Source organism: Berghia stephanieae, chromosome 4 (assembly GCF_034508935.2).
Source record: "Berghia stephanieae isolate SIO BIC M18660-M18661 chromosome 4, UCSD_Bste_1.3, whole genome shotgun sequence".
Lineage (NCBI taxonomy): Eukaryota > Metazoa > Mollusca > Gastropoda > Nudibranchia > Aeolidiidae > Berghia > Berghia stephanieae.
In genome coordinates, this window is record NC_088363.1 from 73,386,235 (window position 1) to 73,406,517 (window position 20,283).

The following is a 20,283-nucleotide window of genomic DNA, read 5'->3' on the forward strand; positions in this document are numbered from 1 at the left end:
TCTGAAAATCGAGGAAATGATAATTTTCCTCTTTTTTCCCCTCCATTTTCTCAAAATCAGCCTGTGAGTCATCGGACACATTCTATCAGTACGATATATATATATATATATATTCCAACATTGTGGTAAATATTAAAATAATATATATATATATATATATATATATATATATATATATATATATATATATATATATATATATATATATATATATATATATATATATATAAAGACTGGATACAATGTGAAAATATTATCAGTAATTTTATAATTTGCAAAATTAGATATCTGAGGAGAGAGAAAAAAGAGAATTTATGATCTTTTAAAATTTTGACATGTAAATTTTACTTTCTTCCAAGCATCAAACAAAATTATCATTATAAAAGCGATTTTATTTTATCTATACAATGACTTAAAATTCTTACCGAACCCATTTGGTGTTTATATTAGAATCAGCCAAGTCACTGCGACTGCGATGGTGACTCTTTACTCTGTTTGGAGTCAGTCTATCTGGAATGGCTAGGACTGGTGGAATTCTGGGATTATCCTTGGGCACTGCAAGCTTCTCATCTAACAAATCATTCTCTGTTAGAAATAAATATAATAAGACTTCAAAAGTGGTACTCATGAATTCAAAACAAATATCCAAATATTCAGAGTATTCGTGTAAAGGAAAATAGACTATTTCAAATGAAAAATAGTTTTATGAGCAGCCCTTACAAATATTTTAGTCCTATCAATGCCCAAATAACAAGCATAATCTGATTTTTCCTAATGTTAAGAGTTTCTCATCCCCCAATTTGTCTTCATGGACTAGTTAATCATTCTTGATTAGATTCAAAAGTTCCGTGGTGATTGTAACAGCACTATTTAGGGCTAGAGCAAATTAATCTCATTTTAGGAGAGAACGCAAATAGGAAAAGGAAAAAAGATGATATATATATATATATATATATATATATATATATATATATATATATATATATATATATATATACAAAGAAAACAGAACAAAGGAACATAATTTCAGAACCCTCAATGATAGCAAATAAACTTCAACACCAATGATACCATATCTAAAATGCAATACCTGAACTTGTGGAAAATTTTGGCTTATCATGAACTGTAAGTTCTTCATCATACATCTCACTACATGGTCGATTCATCATTGGTGTTCCCACAAGACTGATTCGACTTAATTCCATGTGGTTTTTTTCTCGGTCTGGTGTTTTGGGCATTTCCTTTTGCTTCAAACTGTCTGATGATGTTGTTGCGGGTGTTAGTTTTCTACTTTCAAGTTCTTTGTTGGCAGATATTAGAGGTTTCATGTTTGGTGAGAAATTTGCACGATGGAGCTCAGTCAAGACACAGTCTACAAGGCGTTTCTTTATTTCCATAACTGATGAACTGGCACCTGGAAAGATTCAAACAGTAGTTTGATTTAAGAATTGAAATTGAAAGAAAGCATCATTTAAAAAACTGTTTTGTTTGGGGTCTCTTAAAAAAAAAAAAAGACATAAAAAGAATGATGCATAGATTGAATAAAACTTACCAGCACATTGTCCAAAATGATGAGCAGATTGTCTTGAATGAATCTGTTGGTAAAACATACTCGTCTGTTTTGTAGCTAGACATTTTTGTTTCTCCATGAGTTTCATTTCCTACAATAAAAAGTGGTGAGAAATGGTAAAAACTGGTTCTTAAACAGCCAATTTTTTTTGGTCTCATACGTCATATGCCAGTTCACTGGAAAATATTTCGACAATAATGTTATCAGATGTCCTTCAATAATTGTTTCATGCAAGTTATTGAACACAAATCTGACTGTAATTGTATGCTATGCACCACAAGAAGATAAGACTCAAGACGAAAAAGAAGAATTCTATGAAATGCTTGATCTGATCGTAAGTCAGATGGCAAACACGATGTCCTGCTAGTGCTTGAGGATCTCAACGCAAAAGTAGGCAACAGTAATCATCTAAGGGAAGGACATATGAGGAAAGAAGGTACAGGCAGTATGAAAGAAAGCAATATAATTATACAGCGTTACATATAAGAAAAATTAAAATCTATTGTAGAATTTTAAGAAAATCACAAAAAGTCACTCAAAATTATTGATGAAATCAAACATTATGTAAATCCTCAATATGTTTCAGAGTAATTTATGAACTTCTAAACATTCATTCAAACACATTCCAAACATGTCAGAATCTTGCAAAGCACAAATTGTATAAAAATTGCAGACGTCATTACATGACAATTCTACTTATGAGAACCAAAAGAAAACATGTTTTGGCAACTTTGCAAAATAGCGAATTGGAAAAAAATGGCATGATGTGGCATGATGTAATCAAGAGTATCAATGCCTTATTTGAGACTAAATCAATTTATTCAAAAATAAATAGAAAACACTTACCTCCCTGTACATTCTGAGCTCCTCAAAGAAACCTAAGAGATGTTTAAAACAGGCTTGAAGGTCAAAAGTCTCTGATTCACAGAAATACTCAGCAAGTTTCCTTGATTGCATTTTCAATTCAGTTATGTGGGATTGAAGCTCTCTAAACTTCCACTTGACTTCCTGGTGAGAGACAGTAACAGGGGGACAAGTATTTGAAATATCGACTACCCATCAGCACAGCAAACTTTCTCATAGCATACAATCTTTCAAAGGTGAAAAAAAAGCATACAAATGGTGTATGGTTGGCAACCCTGGTGATACAAGAGCATTATTCAAGAAAATTAGTTATTTTTCATTAAATCAACTTTTAAAGGTGGATCGGTCCTGACAGCTCAGTTGGTAAGAGTGCTCACTTCAGATGCAAAGGAACCGAGATCTATCCTGGGTGAAGTCGAGAATTTAAAAAGATGCCCTTGTCCACCAATCGTGATCTATCTGGGTCTATGTGACCTGATAATTGTTTGTTTTTGTTTTGTTTTTAAGGGTTTTACGGTGCTTGCAACACATTTAGGTTATATCAGCGCCAGTAAAAAGGAAGAAAATGGGATAGTAAAAAGTTCTAGAATTACAATTAAAGCACCCAAGAAAAAGTAAGACATAGGGGAACTGGGAACAAATAGGGATCAGATGTAGATTCCAAGAACATACCACCAATGCACCTAGTTTGAGATCACCTATAAGTCTCATCCAGACACAAGCACAAAATCCAACAAAGAAGATTACACTCAAATGCTTGCATTATACATTAAAAATAACAAATATAATAACGCATAACAGAGAGATGATTTACAAGGAAAAAAATATCATCTCCCAAAACAATAACTATGCATTTGACTGTTTCCCTCCCAGCTAGGACTCCGGCCAGGGCCAGGACAAAACCAAGTAATCTCATGCCAAGACAAAGACAGAAAGCATGTTGGAAAACAGATATAAAGGGATATAAGACACAGTATGTAACCCCCTGCCCACTATGGGAGGTCAGGATCCCCACCCAGACCTGATAATTGTCAGCATCCTGACACCATAGATACCAGCATAAACTACAGCTCCATGGGTCATATGTCTCTGAAGGACTACTTCATCATCTTTATGCAACTGTATATTTATGCCAATATCAATTAAAGAGTTGATTTGAATATTGAATTGAAAATAATATTAACGGTCCATAAAACAATGAAGGCCAAAGAAGAGAGTTCCTCTTTCACAACAGAGTATCCACTTACGTCGAGAAAATTATTGAAGCTGTTCCTGATGATAGGGTTAGTTGTACTCAACTGTTTGACGAATGCATTGATCTGTGTGTTCATCTTGTCAAAATCCACTTTAATGTCTGATAAACTGCAACTAGAAAAATAAGATGATAGAGACATCCTGCTTGGGCTGGTTGTCAACCGTGGTTCCAAGCATAATCTTAGAGCCACATAAAGCATTGTTCTCTTATTTTGGATGCTTAAATAAAATTGGTCAGTGCTTATCCACAGTAAACACGATGATTTATATCCTCAGCACTGTACCAATCTTTTTTCTTTCTTTATTAGCAAGACAAGTGTGACACAGCATAATGCTAAATACAGCAAATTCAGAAAAGTAGAAAAAGCAGGCACTTATATAAGTGGCAATAAAAAACAAAATAAGTAGTGAACTGCTAGACTAGAGGATAACAGATAAAAACTCGTGCAGTGACTGCAAGTGAAAACAAGAAAATGCAACCAAAATTGGAAAATTCATATATTTATGGTACAAGGATATTTTAGAGGGAACATAAAGGTGTTTATATTGACCATGAATATATTGTGTAAGGGGGAAATAAATCAGGTCTATCTTAAAGTTTCCACTGAATCTTCATCCATACATTTTATATTTATTTTTAAAAATTCATTCAAACAATGATCATACCTTGCAGCCCTTTGTAATCGAGGGATCTCACTAAGGAAAGACAAAATGTTCTCATCCTTTGCTTCAACTGTTTTGATGATAAAATGTAGTAAGCAGTGTCCAGACTCATTTGACTTAACATCTACCAATCGTGACAGACTCGACAACTTGTAGCCACCTGCATAACCATTGAACTGTCCCTGTCAAAGGTTAAAAGTGACAAAGACAATGACTGAGTCACAATTACTTTGACATTTTACCATTAAATGAATACAAAAGCATGATTACCAAAATGAAATACCAATCCAATAGGGAGATTATTTATCTCAATAATGAATGAATAAAAATATATGTAGCATATTATAATATCCTTGTACGGCTATGTGGTCTAGTGGTATGACACACGCTTTCGTATCGGAAGGTCCTGGGTTCGGACCTCGTGCTCTGCGCATAGTTGAGTCCTTTGAAAAGGCTCTTTACTCACATTCTCTCACTGTACTCAGGCGTAAAATGAGTACCTGGCTGTTAACAGCGTTGTCTTTGTCCGAAAATTGTAATATCGCCTAACAAGCGTCATGTCCCGTCCTACATGTTAAATGTTGCTGTTGACCAGGGACCCCTTGTAAAGCGCTTTGTTGAGCACATTTAGTGGATATTGCGCTATATAAAGCTCAATTTTAATTATTTTTTTTTTTACGTTCACTCTGCTACTAATATTATTGAACCAATCATCCTCCTCACATCTATTCGGCAGCTATAGAGAGTCATGAATCAAAAGTGTCATAAATCCCAACTGTGGTAACACAACATTTCTTTTAGCAAAATAGGACTAACATTTTGGAATGTACTTCCGCTATCAATCAGGCACTGATTCAACCTGGAAATAGCTCAAACTCACAAGCATGAGTTCAATACCTGTAAATAGTTTTGAATATTCTAGTTTTATCTATGTGAAATTCTTTTACTTATCATTAACACTTATCACTTCCAACAAACATGAGGGATGATCTTTGGTCATGAGAAAGACATGCCTCATGCTTCTTTTCTGAATCTTTTATGATAGAATATGAAATCAACATGACAGGCATGCCTACCCACAATTTCAAATTTCAGGGATATTTTATGATTAAAACCTCAAATTTCAGGAACAAGACGCCACGCAATAGTAATGTCTAAAAAGATAGTCAAACATCTGATATCAAGAACATATAGTGGTTACAATGTAGCAATTAATCTGCTGGCAACAAAAGAAGTATCCTCAATCATCACTGGTTTAAAAATACAATATATTACTTGGATAACTCCTCAAGATAACACCACCACTGGTGAGAGTAACTGACCACAAAAAAGGAGGAAATATTTTTCCAACCATGATGATAGAGAATAGCTTACCAATTTCCAAATTATATGGTTTGTTGATGTTGATGATGTGGTGGTGGTGGGGGTGGTTGTAGAAGCGGTGGCAGGGGTGATGATGCGTTGGGGATGTTGTAGTATTGGTTGTAGGGATGATGATGTGGTGGTGGTTGTAGTAGTGGTGGTAGAGATGATGATGTGGTGGTGGTGGTTGTAGTTTTGATGGTAGAGATGATGATGATGATGTGGTGGTGGTTGTTGTAGTAGTGGTGGTAAAGATGATGATGTGGTGGTGGTTGTTGTAGTAATGGTGGTGGTAAAGTTGATGGTGTGGTGGTGGTTGTTGTTGTATTGGTGGTAGAGACGAAGATGATATGGTAGTTTTGGTGGTGGGGATCATGATGATGTGGTGGTGGTTGTAGTTGTGGCTATAGGGATGATGACGACTGATGATGTCACAGTAGTTCACAATTGCATAAACTTCTTAATTCCAAGATGTAAATAACAATGTGAAATTGAATATAAGCTTCAATTTGATATACGAAAACAGATAAAATGGACGTTTCAGGTTTCCCCTTTATCAACAAAACAGGATGAATGAAACACTCCAGACGAATGAGATAATGTGGTAGTGATAAAAGAAACCCGAAACGTCCATTTTATCTGTTTTGGTATATTAAATTGAAGCTTACATTCAATTTCACATTGTTATTTATTTCTTTGAGCTTCGAACAGCACCAGTTACATAATTCCAAGTTGCAATATAATGGTCGATTTTATCATTTCAGGGACAAAAAGTAAACAGCCATTATTTTTTACAAAATTCCTGAACAAATCTGGAAATTCCAGGACAGTAGACATGCCTGCTATGGCAAACTATTTCCAGCTATGACAATTGTACTGGTATGCAAAGTAATTTTCAGACAATCAATAAAAAAAAACCCCAACAAACTTTTAATTAACTTACATGGTTTAGAAAATTTCCAAGTTTTAAGATGAGACGAAGAACTTCAGATAATCCTTTGTTTGACAAAATGATTCTGGAGGTCTCCAACATGCTAGTTAAGATGCTTCTCAACCTAGCAGCAGTTGCACAAAGTTCTGAGCGCCTCAACTGTCCATTTAACAGTGTGCGGTAATCAGGGACATCCCACAAGTGGAGGACAAACTGTTCAGCCTGGCCCAAATCCAACAGATTTCCATTGTAAAATTTCAAGTGTTTTATCTGAAGAAAATATATCAAATACATTATGTAACTTAATAAAAGTGCTTTCTTATTTAATGCAGTCACAAATTTCTTCTAAGGTATGAGTATTATCATAACTATTGTCATTATAATCATTATAATAACATTACTATTATTATGAGAAATGTCCTGATTACAAAATCAGATTCAAAGTGTCACCTCATCATGCTCTGGCAATATCTCCAGAAGGTGTTGAATAAAAGCCAAAGGAAAAGCAGGACCATCAACACGAACCAAGCGTTTCACAAGCTCTGTCGGGTCTTCATCACAGCGGTTTAGGAAGAGATTTAATCTCAATCTGGTGTCATTACTCAACAATGGGGTCTGTAAAACATCACGAAAACAACTAAACATAAAACTGTGTCATCCAAATCATAATGAATAATCATTTGAAAGAAGAAAACTGAGTGCTCTATAATATTGCCTAAGTGATACATCAATGGCATGTGACCAATGGGACTAAAGTAGTCCTTCAGAGTATAGGGCTAATGAAGCTGGAGTTTATTCCAGTTTCTATAAGCCTAAATTGACACTAGCAACTGCTAGCTACCCTTTAGATAAGACGCCGGTCTAGTGTAAAGTACTTTCTGCCATATTTAATAGACCCAGCTACCTTATTACTGCTGGGTGGACAGGGGGCGGGGGTGGGTGGAAATAGATCTTCGACTTCAGCCAGGATCCATCATGTTCCCTTTATGTGTGAACAAGATGCCAAAAAAGTGATCTTAAAATCAAAGTCACAATTAATGTGAGATCTTAGCTTTTGTCATTTCAGGAAACATCTATTACCCTCAATAAACTTTACTCAATCCTCATATTTTTGTCTATAAGTTAAATTTTGAGGATTTAATCACCCTGACAAAATACTAGTTTGAGGTGGTAGGTCACAAATCATATTTCAAAATATTTCTAATCATTCATGAGTACCTGAAGAAATTATTACAATCTGACCATAGCAAAAATGAAGACAATAATATAACAACATGACTGGTCTGGTCAAACCGTGTATGATGCCTGACTTCAGATTATTTGCGTTAAAAAATAGTTAACAATGTTCAAAATCTGAAAGGCCCAAATTCTCATCTGGTCAGCATTAATTCGTTAGCATGAGCTATTATCACGAGAAAAGGTTAACAAACATATGAAATGAATATGATTTCATATCTGAGGCTAATAAAACTTGGGATCTTATATTCACCTCTGTCAATTGCCAGTTGCATCTTTCTTTGAACAGTTCTTCCACTTCATTAAAATCCAAGTGATTATTCCAGTTTCTGACATTTTGCTTCAACCAAACACAATGAGGAAACTCATCTGGGTGAATCAAAAGTTAAATTTGGAATACATTTTGATGAAAATAAACAAAAACAAATATTAAATCATTGTAAAATGTTTATAGTGTAGTGTTTGTAATCCATCGAGAAATATCATTAGACACATACAATAGGTCTCAATAAAAGTGATCCATTTTTTCATGGAATTTGTGGCTCATCACGTCACACTGGTATTATGTTGGAGTAAAACAGATGTCAAAAAGTGAATTAAAAATTTAAATAATCACATATAATATATAATTTAAAGGTTATGGACTTTATAAAACTTAAATTAATCCTAAGTATTCTACTAATTAAAAACACACACGTAATCCAATTTAATGGAGATAAAGATAAAGGGAGTAAATCTGACTTATGAGTCAGATTTACTCCCTTTATCTTTATCTCCATTTTATTGACTCATTTAGGCACCTCTATTTATTAGTTTTACAATCCAATTAAATATCTTTGACCATAAATTCGATTTTCAGGATCATTATCCCCCAGGATAATACAAATTTGAGACAGTGGGTCAGAATTTGTAGGTCTGATTATGTGTCTTCCTTACTGTACAGCTGTGATGATGGGCTCAGTATATATGTTATATGAAATAAATAATTTATATAGCGCGCAGAATCCCCAAAGTGCTCTGAGGTGCCACACATACAAAGACGATAGGTATTACAAAATGCAAATATTATTACTATTCAAAATCCTGTCTGAATAATAGGAATGTGTTCAAAAGTTTCCTTTAATTACTGAATCAGGGTCAGCTTTGATTTCTTTATCTAATTTGTCCCATACTTATAACTCACCTGCTCAAAACAAAACTATTATGTTAGGGTGAACCTGTTGCGTAAAATTTAATTGTAAACTCAAGGTATAACATTGTGTAAAGTGAGATTAGTATCTAACCCCCCCCCCCCCCCCCCAAAAAAAAAAAAAAAGAAAGAAAATCTCCTAATACGGATCATTAGAACTTCAAGCTTACGTCCATTCATCTAATTCATTCCGACCTAATACCAGATTTATGAGCCAGGTCTGGTCACACATTGTCTCTATCACCCAGATCTAAACAGCAGTGAGTTTTGAGCAAGATACAAAGTAAAATAGGTTTTCAAATAATTTAAACCCATTTTTACAATGGATATTCAAAATGGGGCACCTGTTTTAATTTTAAAGTAGGACAGACTCTCTTGCCTCTGAAAATGACATTTCAGGGTAAATCCATTAACTTACATCAATCAATTAATCTCACCCAATTTATTGTGAGAGAAAACCATAGTGACACTTAGAAAACACCTTTCACTCATTTCAGTTAGAAAACGTTTGCTCTTGTCAAAATATATTAAATCTGTGACTATATGCCATCATCAATTTTATCATATTTATCATTATTATTTTGTATTTAAGGCATTTATTTACAATTTGATAGGTTGTTAACTTTTTTTTTTTTTCATTTATGTTGTTTGAGAGTGAGTTTCCCATATCGATGTTGCGTATTTACAAAGTGGTTGATTTTGCCATTTATTTTGTATCTACACTATTGTTTACGTACTGTGTGATGGATTATATTCTATTTGTATCTATGTCGTCAAACTGCATTGTAATTGATTTGTTTTCTTTTGTTAATTGGAAAATTGATTACGATTTTTATTGATAAATTACTCAAAAATAAACATTGAACTTTCCTGACAAAATCAAAATGAATAGATGATAACAGACCTTACCTCTCAGATTCTCATTCAACTTAATCCACTTGAGATTTCGCATCATACTTGAAGGAAATACTATTTGGCTTGTATCGCTGATTTTACTTGAATCCTTTCCTTTTTCACCAATGCCCTCATCTGTTTGTTTAGACTTCTGTTCATTGTTCCCAATGACATTCAATTTAATTTTATCATCACTCAAGGGGTCTACTGACCTCATATTCAAATTATTAAGACAATCAACTTTCACAATATTACAATCTGAAGGAGAGGTTTTCATTTCTTTTTGACTTTTCTTTGGGGACGTATTGTCATATATGCTTAGATTTTTTCTTCCTTGTTTATTGCACACATCGTCTGTATTTCTGTTCTCTGAGATACTTGTCAAAGTTGGAGAATTAGTATTTATACAAACGACATTCCTATTTTCCTTTGAGGCGTCATTCCTGCATTTGAAAACAAATTCATTCTGCACATCAAAGTTGGATTCTGGCATTTGTGCATTTTTGAGTCTTTTCTCAGCCTGAGGGCTAATTTTATCTTCACAACCAATGAATCCAGAATCAGCACAAGATACTCTCTTTTTCACATTGATAACAGAACAATCTCGAAGCAAAGCTCTGGATGAAATATTCCGATGCATGGGTAAGATGACACTGACAGGCTTTGTGCTGAATGCCTGATATGTTTTGTCATTGGAGTCAATGGCTTCTGTCAGAGTGGCACACATGTGGTAAGGATCATTGGCTTGTAAGGAGTCAATGTCATCTACAGCATGGATTACATGATGAACATGTTGTTCTAGAACTTGCCAAATTGAATTACTGAAAAAGAACAAGATAAATTTTTGACAGCATTGGTCATGGCAGGTGTGGGTAGAGGATACAATGCAATCATAATTATTGTGAGAAGGCCACACCGGAGGTCAATGTACAACTCAATAATAGTGGGTACACAATGGATTAAGATCATTTTATTGTGGATTATTCTGACATGTAAAGGGGAGAATATGACATCCTTGGAAAAAAAGTTAAATATTATTTATTCTTTAAAATTGACATTTTTCTGAGGGCGGTCATATTAAAATAGTTTTAAAGTTATAAGAATGCTTCAAATCCAGAGTTTTTAAGCTTGAGGTTTTACAGAAGTTACATAACTTGACCCTTCTTACCTTTTATCCTTTTTTGATGTCTCAATTGCCAGCAAATCTTGTAGTATGTTTACAAAACAAACCATCTTTGATCCCCCAAATACCTACAATGAAAAATGTGGAGAAACTGATGTGAATAAAGAAAAGTGTAAAAACTTTTGTTTTCAAATCTTCTACGCTATGGGCAAAATGAAACTTAAAACTCTTCAGACATATTTCCTATCATTTCCAACACCCCGACCAATAATAGAAAACAATAATCTCTTCTAAAAACAAAAACAAAACAAGGTTCATGGGTGAGGAGAGGAGAATGAAGAGTTTCCTTCAAGCTATTAAAATTCTCATTTTCAAAACGTTTAACTGGACAAACCTGAGTTTGAATCAAATCTACAAGATCTTGTGGTGAGTTGAGGTCGACATTGGCATCAATATTGGAACTGAGTTCATCCTCATGCTTTTTCTCTTGAAACAACTTGAAAACAAAAGAAAAAAACAAACAAAACATAAACAAACCAACAGTGAAAGATTTTAAAATAACCAACAATACATCACATAAGCTTCTAAAATGTTAAGCCAGTAGTAATTCAGGTTTTAAATTTAAAAAGTAGCCATGAGAATATAAAGATGTGATTTCAATCAAACTAGTATAAGACAACAAGGCTCGTTTCCAAATATAAGTGATAACTAAGGGAGATTCTTATAAGATAAGTGGTCTCCCAAGCTATTAACAAATAGAAGTGATTGCTTAGACAGAAAGCTGGCACAAATTTGTACCGAAAAAATAAATAAAGGAACAAATAAATAAAATAAAATTAAAAAAACAAAAACAAAACAAAAAAAAAACCCGAAAAGATTTTGGCTTTTGGGGTTTTATCGTTTTTAGAGTAAACAGATAACGACTTTTTTCATATTTTAGAGAAATGCATTTAATTCTAAATATCAAGTTTTGACGATTGTCACAAGCCCGACAATGAAACTTGAATCTCACTTGAGCTCAATAAAATATTTGAATAAATATAAAATTAAGAATTCCTGATACAAACCCTATGTCAACATTATTATGAGTTTTGACGTACTAAGACCAAGTTTTAAAATTCATATTATCAGCCAATGGGAGGAGAAGAAATCAAATATCATTATTTATACCCACCATAGTTTCGGTACATAAAAATTATAAATATATATACATATAATGATCAAAACAAAAAAAAAAAACAAAAAGAGAGAGAGAGAGAGAGAGAGAGAGAGAGAGAGAGAGAGAGAGAGAGAGAGAGAGAGAGAGAGAGAGAGGGAAAGAGAGAGAGAGAGAGAGAGAGAGAGAGAGAGAGAGAGAGAGAGAGAGAGAGAGAGAGAGAGAGAGAGGAAAAAATAAAAACAAATTAAACTCACCTGTAGCTGAACATAAAGATCTTCATCAGAATCTTCTCTCTGTAAAAACGATAACACATCGAGCAGACCCAGACCTTAAAAATAAAATAAAACAAAGAGAAATAATGACATATTTTATGTCAGTTGTGCACATCAAATTTTGAGAGAGGTTGCCAACACTTTATTTTGAGTCTGAAAAAAGGGCAACAAAATAATATTTTCAAAATACACTTTGTTAGGCTAAGACCGGGAAGACCAAAATAGTCAATCATTGTATGCCATCCTTCATCCAGTTTGTGCATACTTTCAATGACTTCCATTACAAATTTTGAATATTTCATATGGTACAGAAAAACTAAGGATTGATTCGTTGACTGATTAACTGATTAATTTATTTAATGTAAGATTAACTGACCAATTGATAATGATGATAATTTTTGGTGTCGAATTGCCACAATCGTAACAAATTGAAAACGAAATGAATATGTTTATGTTGTGTATATCGCACGTGTGAAAGAAAGAAAGAGAGAGAGAGAGAGAGAGAGAGAGAGAGAGAGAGAAGAGAGAGAGAGAGAGAGAGAGAGAGAGAGAAAATAAGTAGGAGTGAAATATCTGTTCAATCTTAGTTATCGTTTAACATTATAACAAGTGTAACTAAATGACAAATTGCCATATTTATGGACAATAAAGATCTATTATTATTATTATTATTATTATTATTAAAGAGCAAGCAAAATGAAGAAGAAGCAAGGAAGAGACTAGACAAAGACGGGCTCTTCAATGTCTAGTGAAAGGATTATCATTAACATTTACAGATTCAAGATTCTTGCTTATATTGTAGGCATAAGATTTTTCGTTAATTTTATATTGTAGTAAAGACCTTTGAAATCAAAATAATAAGTATGTTTGGAACCATAATTACCTAAACATTATAAATCCTATTGTCTCTATTTTCAATATTTAATCTATTTTATGACGGACACATCCTAAAAGAAAGCAATTGAATACTTAATCGTACCTATAAACTGACTTCTGGAACGCATCCTCTGGGCCTTATCTATGGTCGAGCACAGAATAGCATTGATAAAAGTCAACAGACTTGTCTTGTGTGGAACAGTCTCTGCCAGCTTCAACTCATTTACCACAAAGCTGTACTTGTGGTATAGATGATTATCTTGCTGAAAATTTGAGGAAATAAATAATTGAACTGTCATTGACACTCTATGCAAGACAACAAAAACAATATCTCTGGCTTTTGTTTTTTAAACCACATTCAAGCATGAACTCAAAGCCATTATTGAACTTATCAAAAGACCTTCATGGCCTATGGAGCCAAAGTTAATCCTGGTTTTCAATATAAATAAATGGAAAATGTAGCTTTATGTTTTCTGGACCCTCAAAGTATCTGTTTTAACAATTGTTAATAACCAGAATATTAGCTTTTAGAGGTAATGATGATCAATCTGTCATTCGGTTTTGGGTTCATATTGAGAAAATCATTATAAAATAAAAATTGGTAGTTCGTGTGTAACTACCAATTCGTTTGTTCCTATCAAAAAGTTACAAGATTTACGAACAATTCCTCACTTATACAAATGAGCACAAATACAAACATGTAAAGAACCACAGAACCTACTAGACAATATTCAACACATGCTTAAAATCTATATATTGAATGGGTTAAAGAAAAATAAATGGAAAGTATAGAATTATCTATCATGATTTTGTTGTACATGAAAAAACAAGATTGGGGTAAGGCTGTGGGTTAGACATAATGTCCCAAAGCCAAGTACAATGAAGCTCACCACCTAGCAACAATCTAGGAGGAAATTGTAGTTTTAAAGTTATGTTTGAATTAATATGTATTATGTAGAGACTAACCCTGTGTTTTTCCATTGCGTCCATGAGCTTGTTATATCCCATGCTGTCATACACACAAACAACAGAAAGAATCTCGAACACAAGCTTTCTTGGCAGGGTATTAGCAAGATTCACACCTAAGAAAAGAAACATAAATAAGAAATCCAAGCCAAAATGACACATACATTGTTTTAAATAAAACAAAAAAAGGTCAATAAAAAATAATAATAGTTAAGTAAACGGTCATTAAAATAAAAATCTACACACCATTTTGGATTGCTTGATGAATGTTTTTGATTTCCTTTCAACAACCATCCAGTTGCTGGGATTTCCTGCCTAGATTTTGTAATAGGCCACTTTTTAAAATCTTAACCTGTTACTCTCATGTAAGTTTTACTGAAAACACTCAATAGCCCACTTTCTTTGTAGGGTATATGACAGAGCAACATAATTTTAATTGTAACGGTGGTCTTGTGATATGACACTCGCTTTCGGATCGGAAGGTCCTGGGTTCAAGCCTCGCTCAGCGCATAGTTGAGTCCTTGGAAAAGGCTCTTTACTCACATTCACTCACCATACTTAGGTGTAAAATGAGTATCTGGCTGTTAACAGCGTTGCAGACCTGCCAAATTGAAAACTTCAAATTTTGTAATTTTTATGTCAATTTTTAGTAATTTGACAAGGTTGTACAAACAACCACAATTTGACATTGATGATACTACAATGTCACATCGTCATGCATATGCGCTGTAGAAATGCTTTATTATCATTATTACTATCATCATCATCATCTTCATTATTATTATCATTATCAATATTAATATTATCATCATCATCATCACCATTTATATTATTATTATTATTATTATCATTATTGTAGTAGTAGTAGTAGTAGTAGTAGTAGTAGTAGTAGTAGTAGTAGTAGTAGTAGTAGTAGTAGTAGTAGTTATAGTAGCAGTAGTAATAGTAATAGAAGTAGAAGAAAAAGTAGTTATTATTATCATTATTTAATTATTGCTGAGAAGTAAAAATTCGTAATTTTCCATACAATTTCGTATTTTCGTAATTGGCTCAGAAATTTGTCTAAAATTCGTAAAATTACGAAAAATTAGTAAGATTTGGCAGGTATGGAATTGTCTCTGTTAACAAAAAATTGTAATATCGCATAACAGGTGTAATGTCCCGTCCTAAATGTTAAGTGTTGCTGTTGGCCAGGGACCTCTTGTAAAGCGCTTTGAGCATGTTTAGTGGATATTGCGCTATATAAAAGCTCAATTAAATCACACATCTCAATGTTATCGAACAATAGAATCACATTTCTTAATAGCATAATGAACAAATTCATACGGGCTGCTTTACATCAGACTCAGACCCTGTGACACCTATGTCTACATGAGTTGAATCTTTAGCATTTGGCAGATTAATTATCACCGGGATGTGCAGGAAGTGTTTGCATTATGGCACTATATCCCCGATTCTGGTATGTTAATCAAAATAAAACCGTCAACAAGTAAAACATTTCAAAATTACAATGTTATGTTACATATGATTGGCTATCAAATAGTAAGGGAGGTATAATGTCTTTAGGTTTGAGGGGAACTGCTTCCTGTTTCCTTTTCAAATAAACCCGACGGATTCAACAGTACTTCTGTCGATGTGCAAATCCCTCTACTGTCAAGAAAATGTTAAGAGGACAAGAATAATAAAACAGGTTGATTCTAGAGCTGTCAAAAATGAAGCCATGAAATCCTATTCAGAAATGAAAGGGCAAAACTTAACTGTTTCCTGTAAGTTAAGGATTTCAATATTATCACCTTCCCCCAATACAAACACCTCACTTTATATCATACTCAATAACAAAGTAGTCATGACCCAAGAGGCAAGTTGTTGGGTAGTGCCCATTGTACAATACGAACTATCAATAATATAGTGATTCGTCTTCTCTTGTAACTGCATCATAGCCATACCTTTTACAAGCTTAGAAATTCCATGTTGGCTGTCAATCAATGATTCCATTCCAACTTTGGCGTTGATGACAGCCTTGATACAGGATAAGCAGTCAATCTGCAAAATCGCATCTGAAAACCCATTGAAATTTGGATTTGTCATGTGCACCAAGGCATCCAGGAGGTTGTCTAGACCATCAAGCTCCACAAATTCCTAGAAGAAAATAAATTTCAAAGAATTTAATGCAAAGATTTCAAAAGCGCAATTAGTTGAACGCTTGATAAGAAGCAAATGAACCAGTTCCACTTCCACCCATCAGTGATTGGAAAGCAGAGCTTTGATCCAAGCCGGATTTATTCACATCACCAAAAATTTTAAGTCAAGAAAAGATCTTATATCCTCATTAAGGCAGTCTTTTTATGAAAGCAAATGATTGATGAATTAGAACTCATCCCTTTTTGTGGTTCATAATCGTCAAAAGCAATGATAAAACAAAGAAAAGTTAAGCAAAGGCACAATGACTGGGTGACCTTCTTTAAAAAGCTAATTAAATTTCAACCTCATCTGCCACCAACTGATCTTGCGGCAGAATTGATTTCACTCGATGAAGACTTACCTGGTGACAACATAATGATTTTCACACTTACAATGCACAAAGTGACATTGACTCAAGAAGTGAATACAAAGCAATTCGGACATGTAGATATTCAGGCTGTATGATGTTGGATGAATAATAATAATAGGAAGAAGAAGAAGAAGAAGAAGAAGAAGAAGAAGAAGAAGAAGAAGAAGAAGAAGAAGAAGAAGAAGAAGAATAAGAAGAAGAAGAAGAAGAAGAAGAAGAAGAAGAAGAAGAAGAAGAAGAAGAAGAAGAAGAAGAAGAAGAAGGAGGAGGAGGAGGAGGAGGAGGAGGAGAAGAAACTTTTGGGTATAACTTTGCTTAACTTAATTTTCAGTGATTTTTTTCCTCCATCTGTTGTCTGTTTAACGAGACAAGAACCAAGTTCAACTTCAGCTACATACCCCTCATGCATCTGAAAGATTCCTTAATCTTTTTGCAATACCTCTGGATGTAATAAATGTTACCAGCAACAACAATTATATGACTCTTAAGAGGGTACACACACATATATATATGTATCATTGATTGAGAAAAGAAAAAGAAAAGACAGTCTAATATTTTAATCTGATAATTCAATGTTAAACTTTCAATGCAACAAACCCGAAGCCATGATTCTGAGCTGGATTCTAAGCGACTCCTCAGTGCAAAGTAAACTTGAACTGAGGGTGACTGGGAAAACAGCACACAAGCCAAAGGGTCACATGAGTCCAGCTGATGCTCCAACTGTTGGGATGACACAGTTGTGTAAGGATCAATTTCTTGCCTTAATGCCTGCATCTTTAACCATGATATCAAGAAGCCCAAAAATCATCTGACTGTAATCTGAAGATATTAAATATATACAAGTTTGGGGCTTTCTTTTCCTAGCAAACAAATATGAGCCTCTGTAATATGATTTTTTTTTTTTCATATGTACAGATTTGCACATAAACAAAGCACAAAATTCAATTTCCAAATTTTGACAACCCTTTCGGTTGCTTTTACAAAAAAAACAAAAATTTTTTTAATGGGATCATTGTGTGAATTTTGTCACTGGCTGTGGTAAAATTCTTAATGAAAAAAAGAAAAGGAGATGAAGGCACAACATCAATATAAAAGTAAAACCAAATAATAATAATAATAATAATAATAATAATAATAATAATAATAATAATAATAATAATAATAATAATAATAATAATAATCATAATAATAATAATAATAATAATAATAATAATAATAATAAAATAATAATAAAAATAATAATAATAATAATAACTTTTCAGCTCAGTTAAATGGAAAAAGCAATATGAAGCTTTTCTTCAACAGCATATTGAGGATATGAGTAAGTAAAACAAAATTAAGAGAGTGTACTACATTAACTACCAAGGAGCATGTTGGTATAATGATCCGCAGACCATCAAATGCCTCATCTCACGTCTGCTTTACTATGTTCAAATTTCAAGAAGGAAGATTTAAAATAAACTATTTCATGATTCATTTAGAATAAAAGAAATTTCGTGTGATTGACTATTCGTCATTGGAGTGGCGCATGTATGCAGAATTTCAGCTCAATTGAAGCATAATATTACGGTTTAAAATGCTTTGTCACATCTAATTAAGGTCAAAGTAGATAACAACTGTTTAGTCCAGTCATTGGCAGAGACCCCTGCCTCTCAGTCAACGTGGCGATGCAGTGTGTGTGCAATAATTGTCATGCATCCATCAAGTATGACTGGTTGGTTTACCTTATCCGATCGACAACCCTTGTCATTTGATATTTATGTCCCTGATCAGACAAAGGCTATTGTTTTACAATTAAGGCAAAGGTAAGTCTTTGATGGGTGTTTGATCTCACCGCTGTTTGACGATCCTACTTTTCAATCGTCCTTACATATTATTAATCTGATTCACATGCCTAAGTTGCTCATCAAGAATACCACCCAGCTCAATTTATCAAGTAATTTCTCTACAACTTCATCATGGCATTACCATAAAATAAAAAGAAATAATTTCAACAAATCCTCCTTGAAAAATTAGTCTCATGCATTGTTTTAAAAAAATCCCAGCAATCCAAACAAACATCATCTCCTTTTTGAAAAAAGACAACAAACTAAACACATGTAAAAAAAATAAAATCCCAACAAAATCACCCCCTCCCCTTTAATTAAAAAAAAATTCATAAATAAAAACTTTGGCCATTATAGGCATAGGACTTAGTAAAGGTCCTAGGGTGATTATTTTTCTCTAATGGTTGGTGAAAGGCTTTATTTTTTTCTTTCGGTTAGTTAAAGGGGTACTTGGGTTGTTTCCTTTAGCTAGAGGAGCTTACGGAAGGCCTCCGGTGTTCGGATTATGGAGACGTGACTGTATTTATTGCTTGTAATTGTAATGCAAGTGGTGGACGCATTTGAAATTCTCCTCAAAATGCGAGTATCTTTGCATATTGATTAACCGTAACCAACATTGAGTGATAATAACGATAGTGAGGATTGTGTGAAGGCTAGTCTTGTCGGCCGAGTTGGCGTTTGTTGAAAAGAGTGGCACTATACCACTACTCTAGTGGAGAACTCGTGAAAAAGTCAAAGTTAAAGTGACAACTGCTCGGTTAAGAAAAAAAAAGTCAGCTTTGCAAATTATCATACTCACCATATTTTGATGTAATCCTTAATTATTCACTCATTCTTCAGTAGCCGTTTAAGTTATAAATAATATGAGTCATCACCTTTCTTTGAAATCCCCGCTCCGGCTACCGAGTGGAGAATCGGCGTTGAAGGTAGAGAGTAGAGAAGGCAAAGGGCAAAGTTTACTTGTTGCTGTGAACCATAGATATACACCTTGTACTACCAGATCGCTTGCGAGAATTGGCGGGGTTACTTTATGTCACTAAAAAATTACCGTGACGAGCACGCGAGCTTGTTCTTCGGTCGGCCGCCATAACTTGGGGCAAAGTGAGGTGTATGTGTGTGTTTGTTACGGTGTGTTTCGCCTAATTTGAAAGTAATAATAGTAAGAGTATATAGTTGAGGTTAAAAAAAAGACAAAACAAGACGTGCTTTTATTATTATTATTATTATTATTATTATTATTATTATTATTATTATTATTATTATTATTATTATTGTTATTATTATTATTATTATTATTATTATTATTATTATTATTATTATTATTATTATTATTATTATTATTATTGTTGTTGTTGTTGTTGTTGTTGTTGCTGTTGTTGTCGTCACTGTCATCCCCCCCCCCCCCATTATTATTGATAGTGGTAGTAGTAGTAGTAGTAGTAGTAGTAGTAGTAGTAGTAGTAGTAGTAGGAGTAGTAGCAGCAGCAGCAGCAGCAGCAGCAGTAGTAGTAGTACTAACAAGATATGAAGTGAATAGAAAAGTGCCA

General features: G+C 33.6%; 1 protein-coding gene across 4 annotated transcripts in view; it reads right to left on the bottom strand.

Annotated features, from left to right (window-relative positions):
• Nucleotides 1-20,283, bottom strand: part of LOC144971208 (inverted formin-2-like) — a 41,334-nt gene that overhangs the window by 2,038 nt on the left and 19,013 nt on the right. The window contains exons 1-18 of one of the 4 annotated variants that reach the window (XM_078911709.1): nt 19,536-19,726; nt 17,508-17,729; nt 16,306-16,498; nt 14,360-14,475; nt 13,497-13,656; nt 12,500-12,573; nt 11,481-11,582; nt 11,132-11,214; nt 9,979-10,784; nt 8,134-8,249; nt 7,095-7,259; nt 6,657-6,914; nt 4,355-4,533; nt 3,682-3,796; nt 2,417-2,578; nt 1,553-1,661; nt 1,091-1,414; nt 426-585 (exon numbers count right to left, since the gene is read on the bottom strand). In XM_078911709.1, the coding sequence (XP_078767835.1) occupies nt 426-585; nt 1,091-1,414; nt 1,553-1,661; nt 2,417-2,578; nt 3,682-3,796; nt 4,355-4,533; nt 6,657-6,914; nt 7,095-7,259; nt 8,134-8,249; nt 9,979-10,784; nt 11,132-11,214; nt 11,481-11,582; nt 12,500-12,573; nt 13,497-13,656; nt 14,360-14,475; nt 16,306-16,498; nt 17,508-17,684 (3,299 nt within the window). In that variant the 5' untranslated portion in view covers nt 17,685-17,729; nt 19,536-19,726. Of the gene's footprint in view, nt 1-425; nt 586-1,090; nt 1,415-1,552; nt 1,662-2,416; nt 2,579-3,681; nt 3,803-4,354; nt 4,534-6,656; nt 6,915-7,094; nt 7,260-8,133; nt 8,250-9,978; nt 10,785-11,131; nt 11,215-11,480; nt 11,583-12,499; nt 12,574-13,496; nt 13,657-14,359; nt 14,476-16,305; nt 16,499-17,507; nt 17,730-19,535; nt 19,727-20,283 lie in introns of those variants that run through there. The other 3 variants (XM_078911707.1, XM_078911708.1, XM_078911710.1) reach the window with 3 other exon arrangements.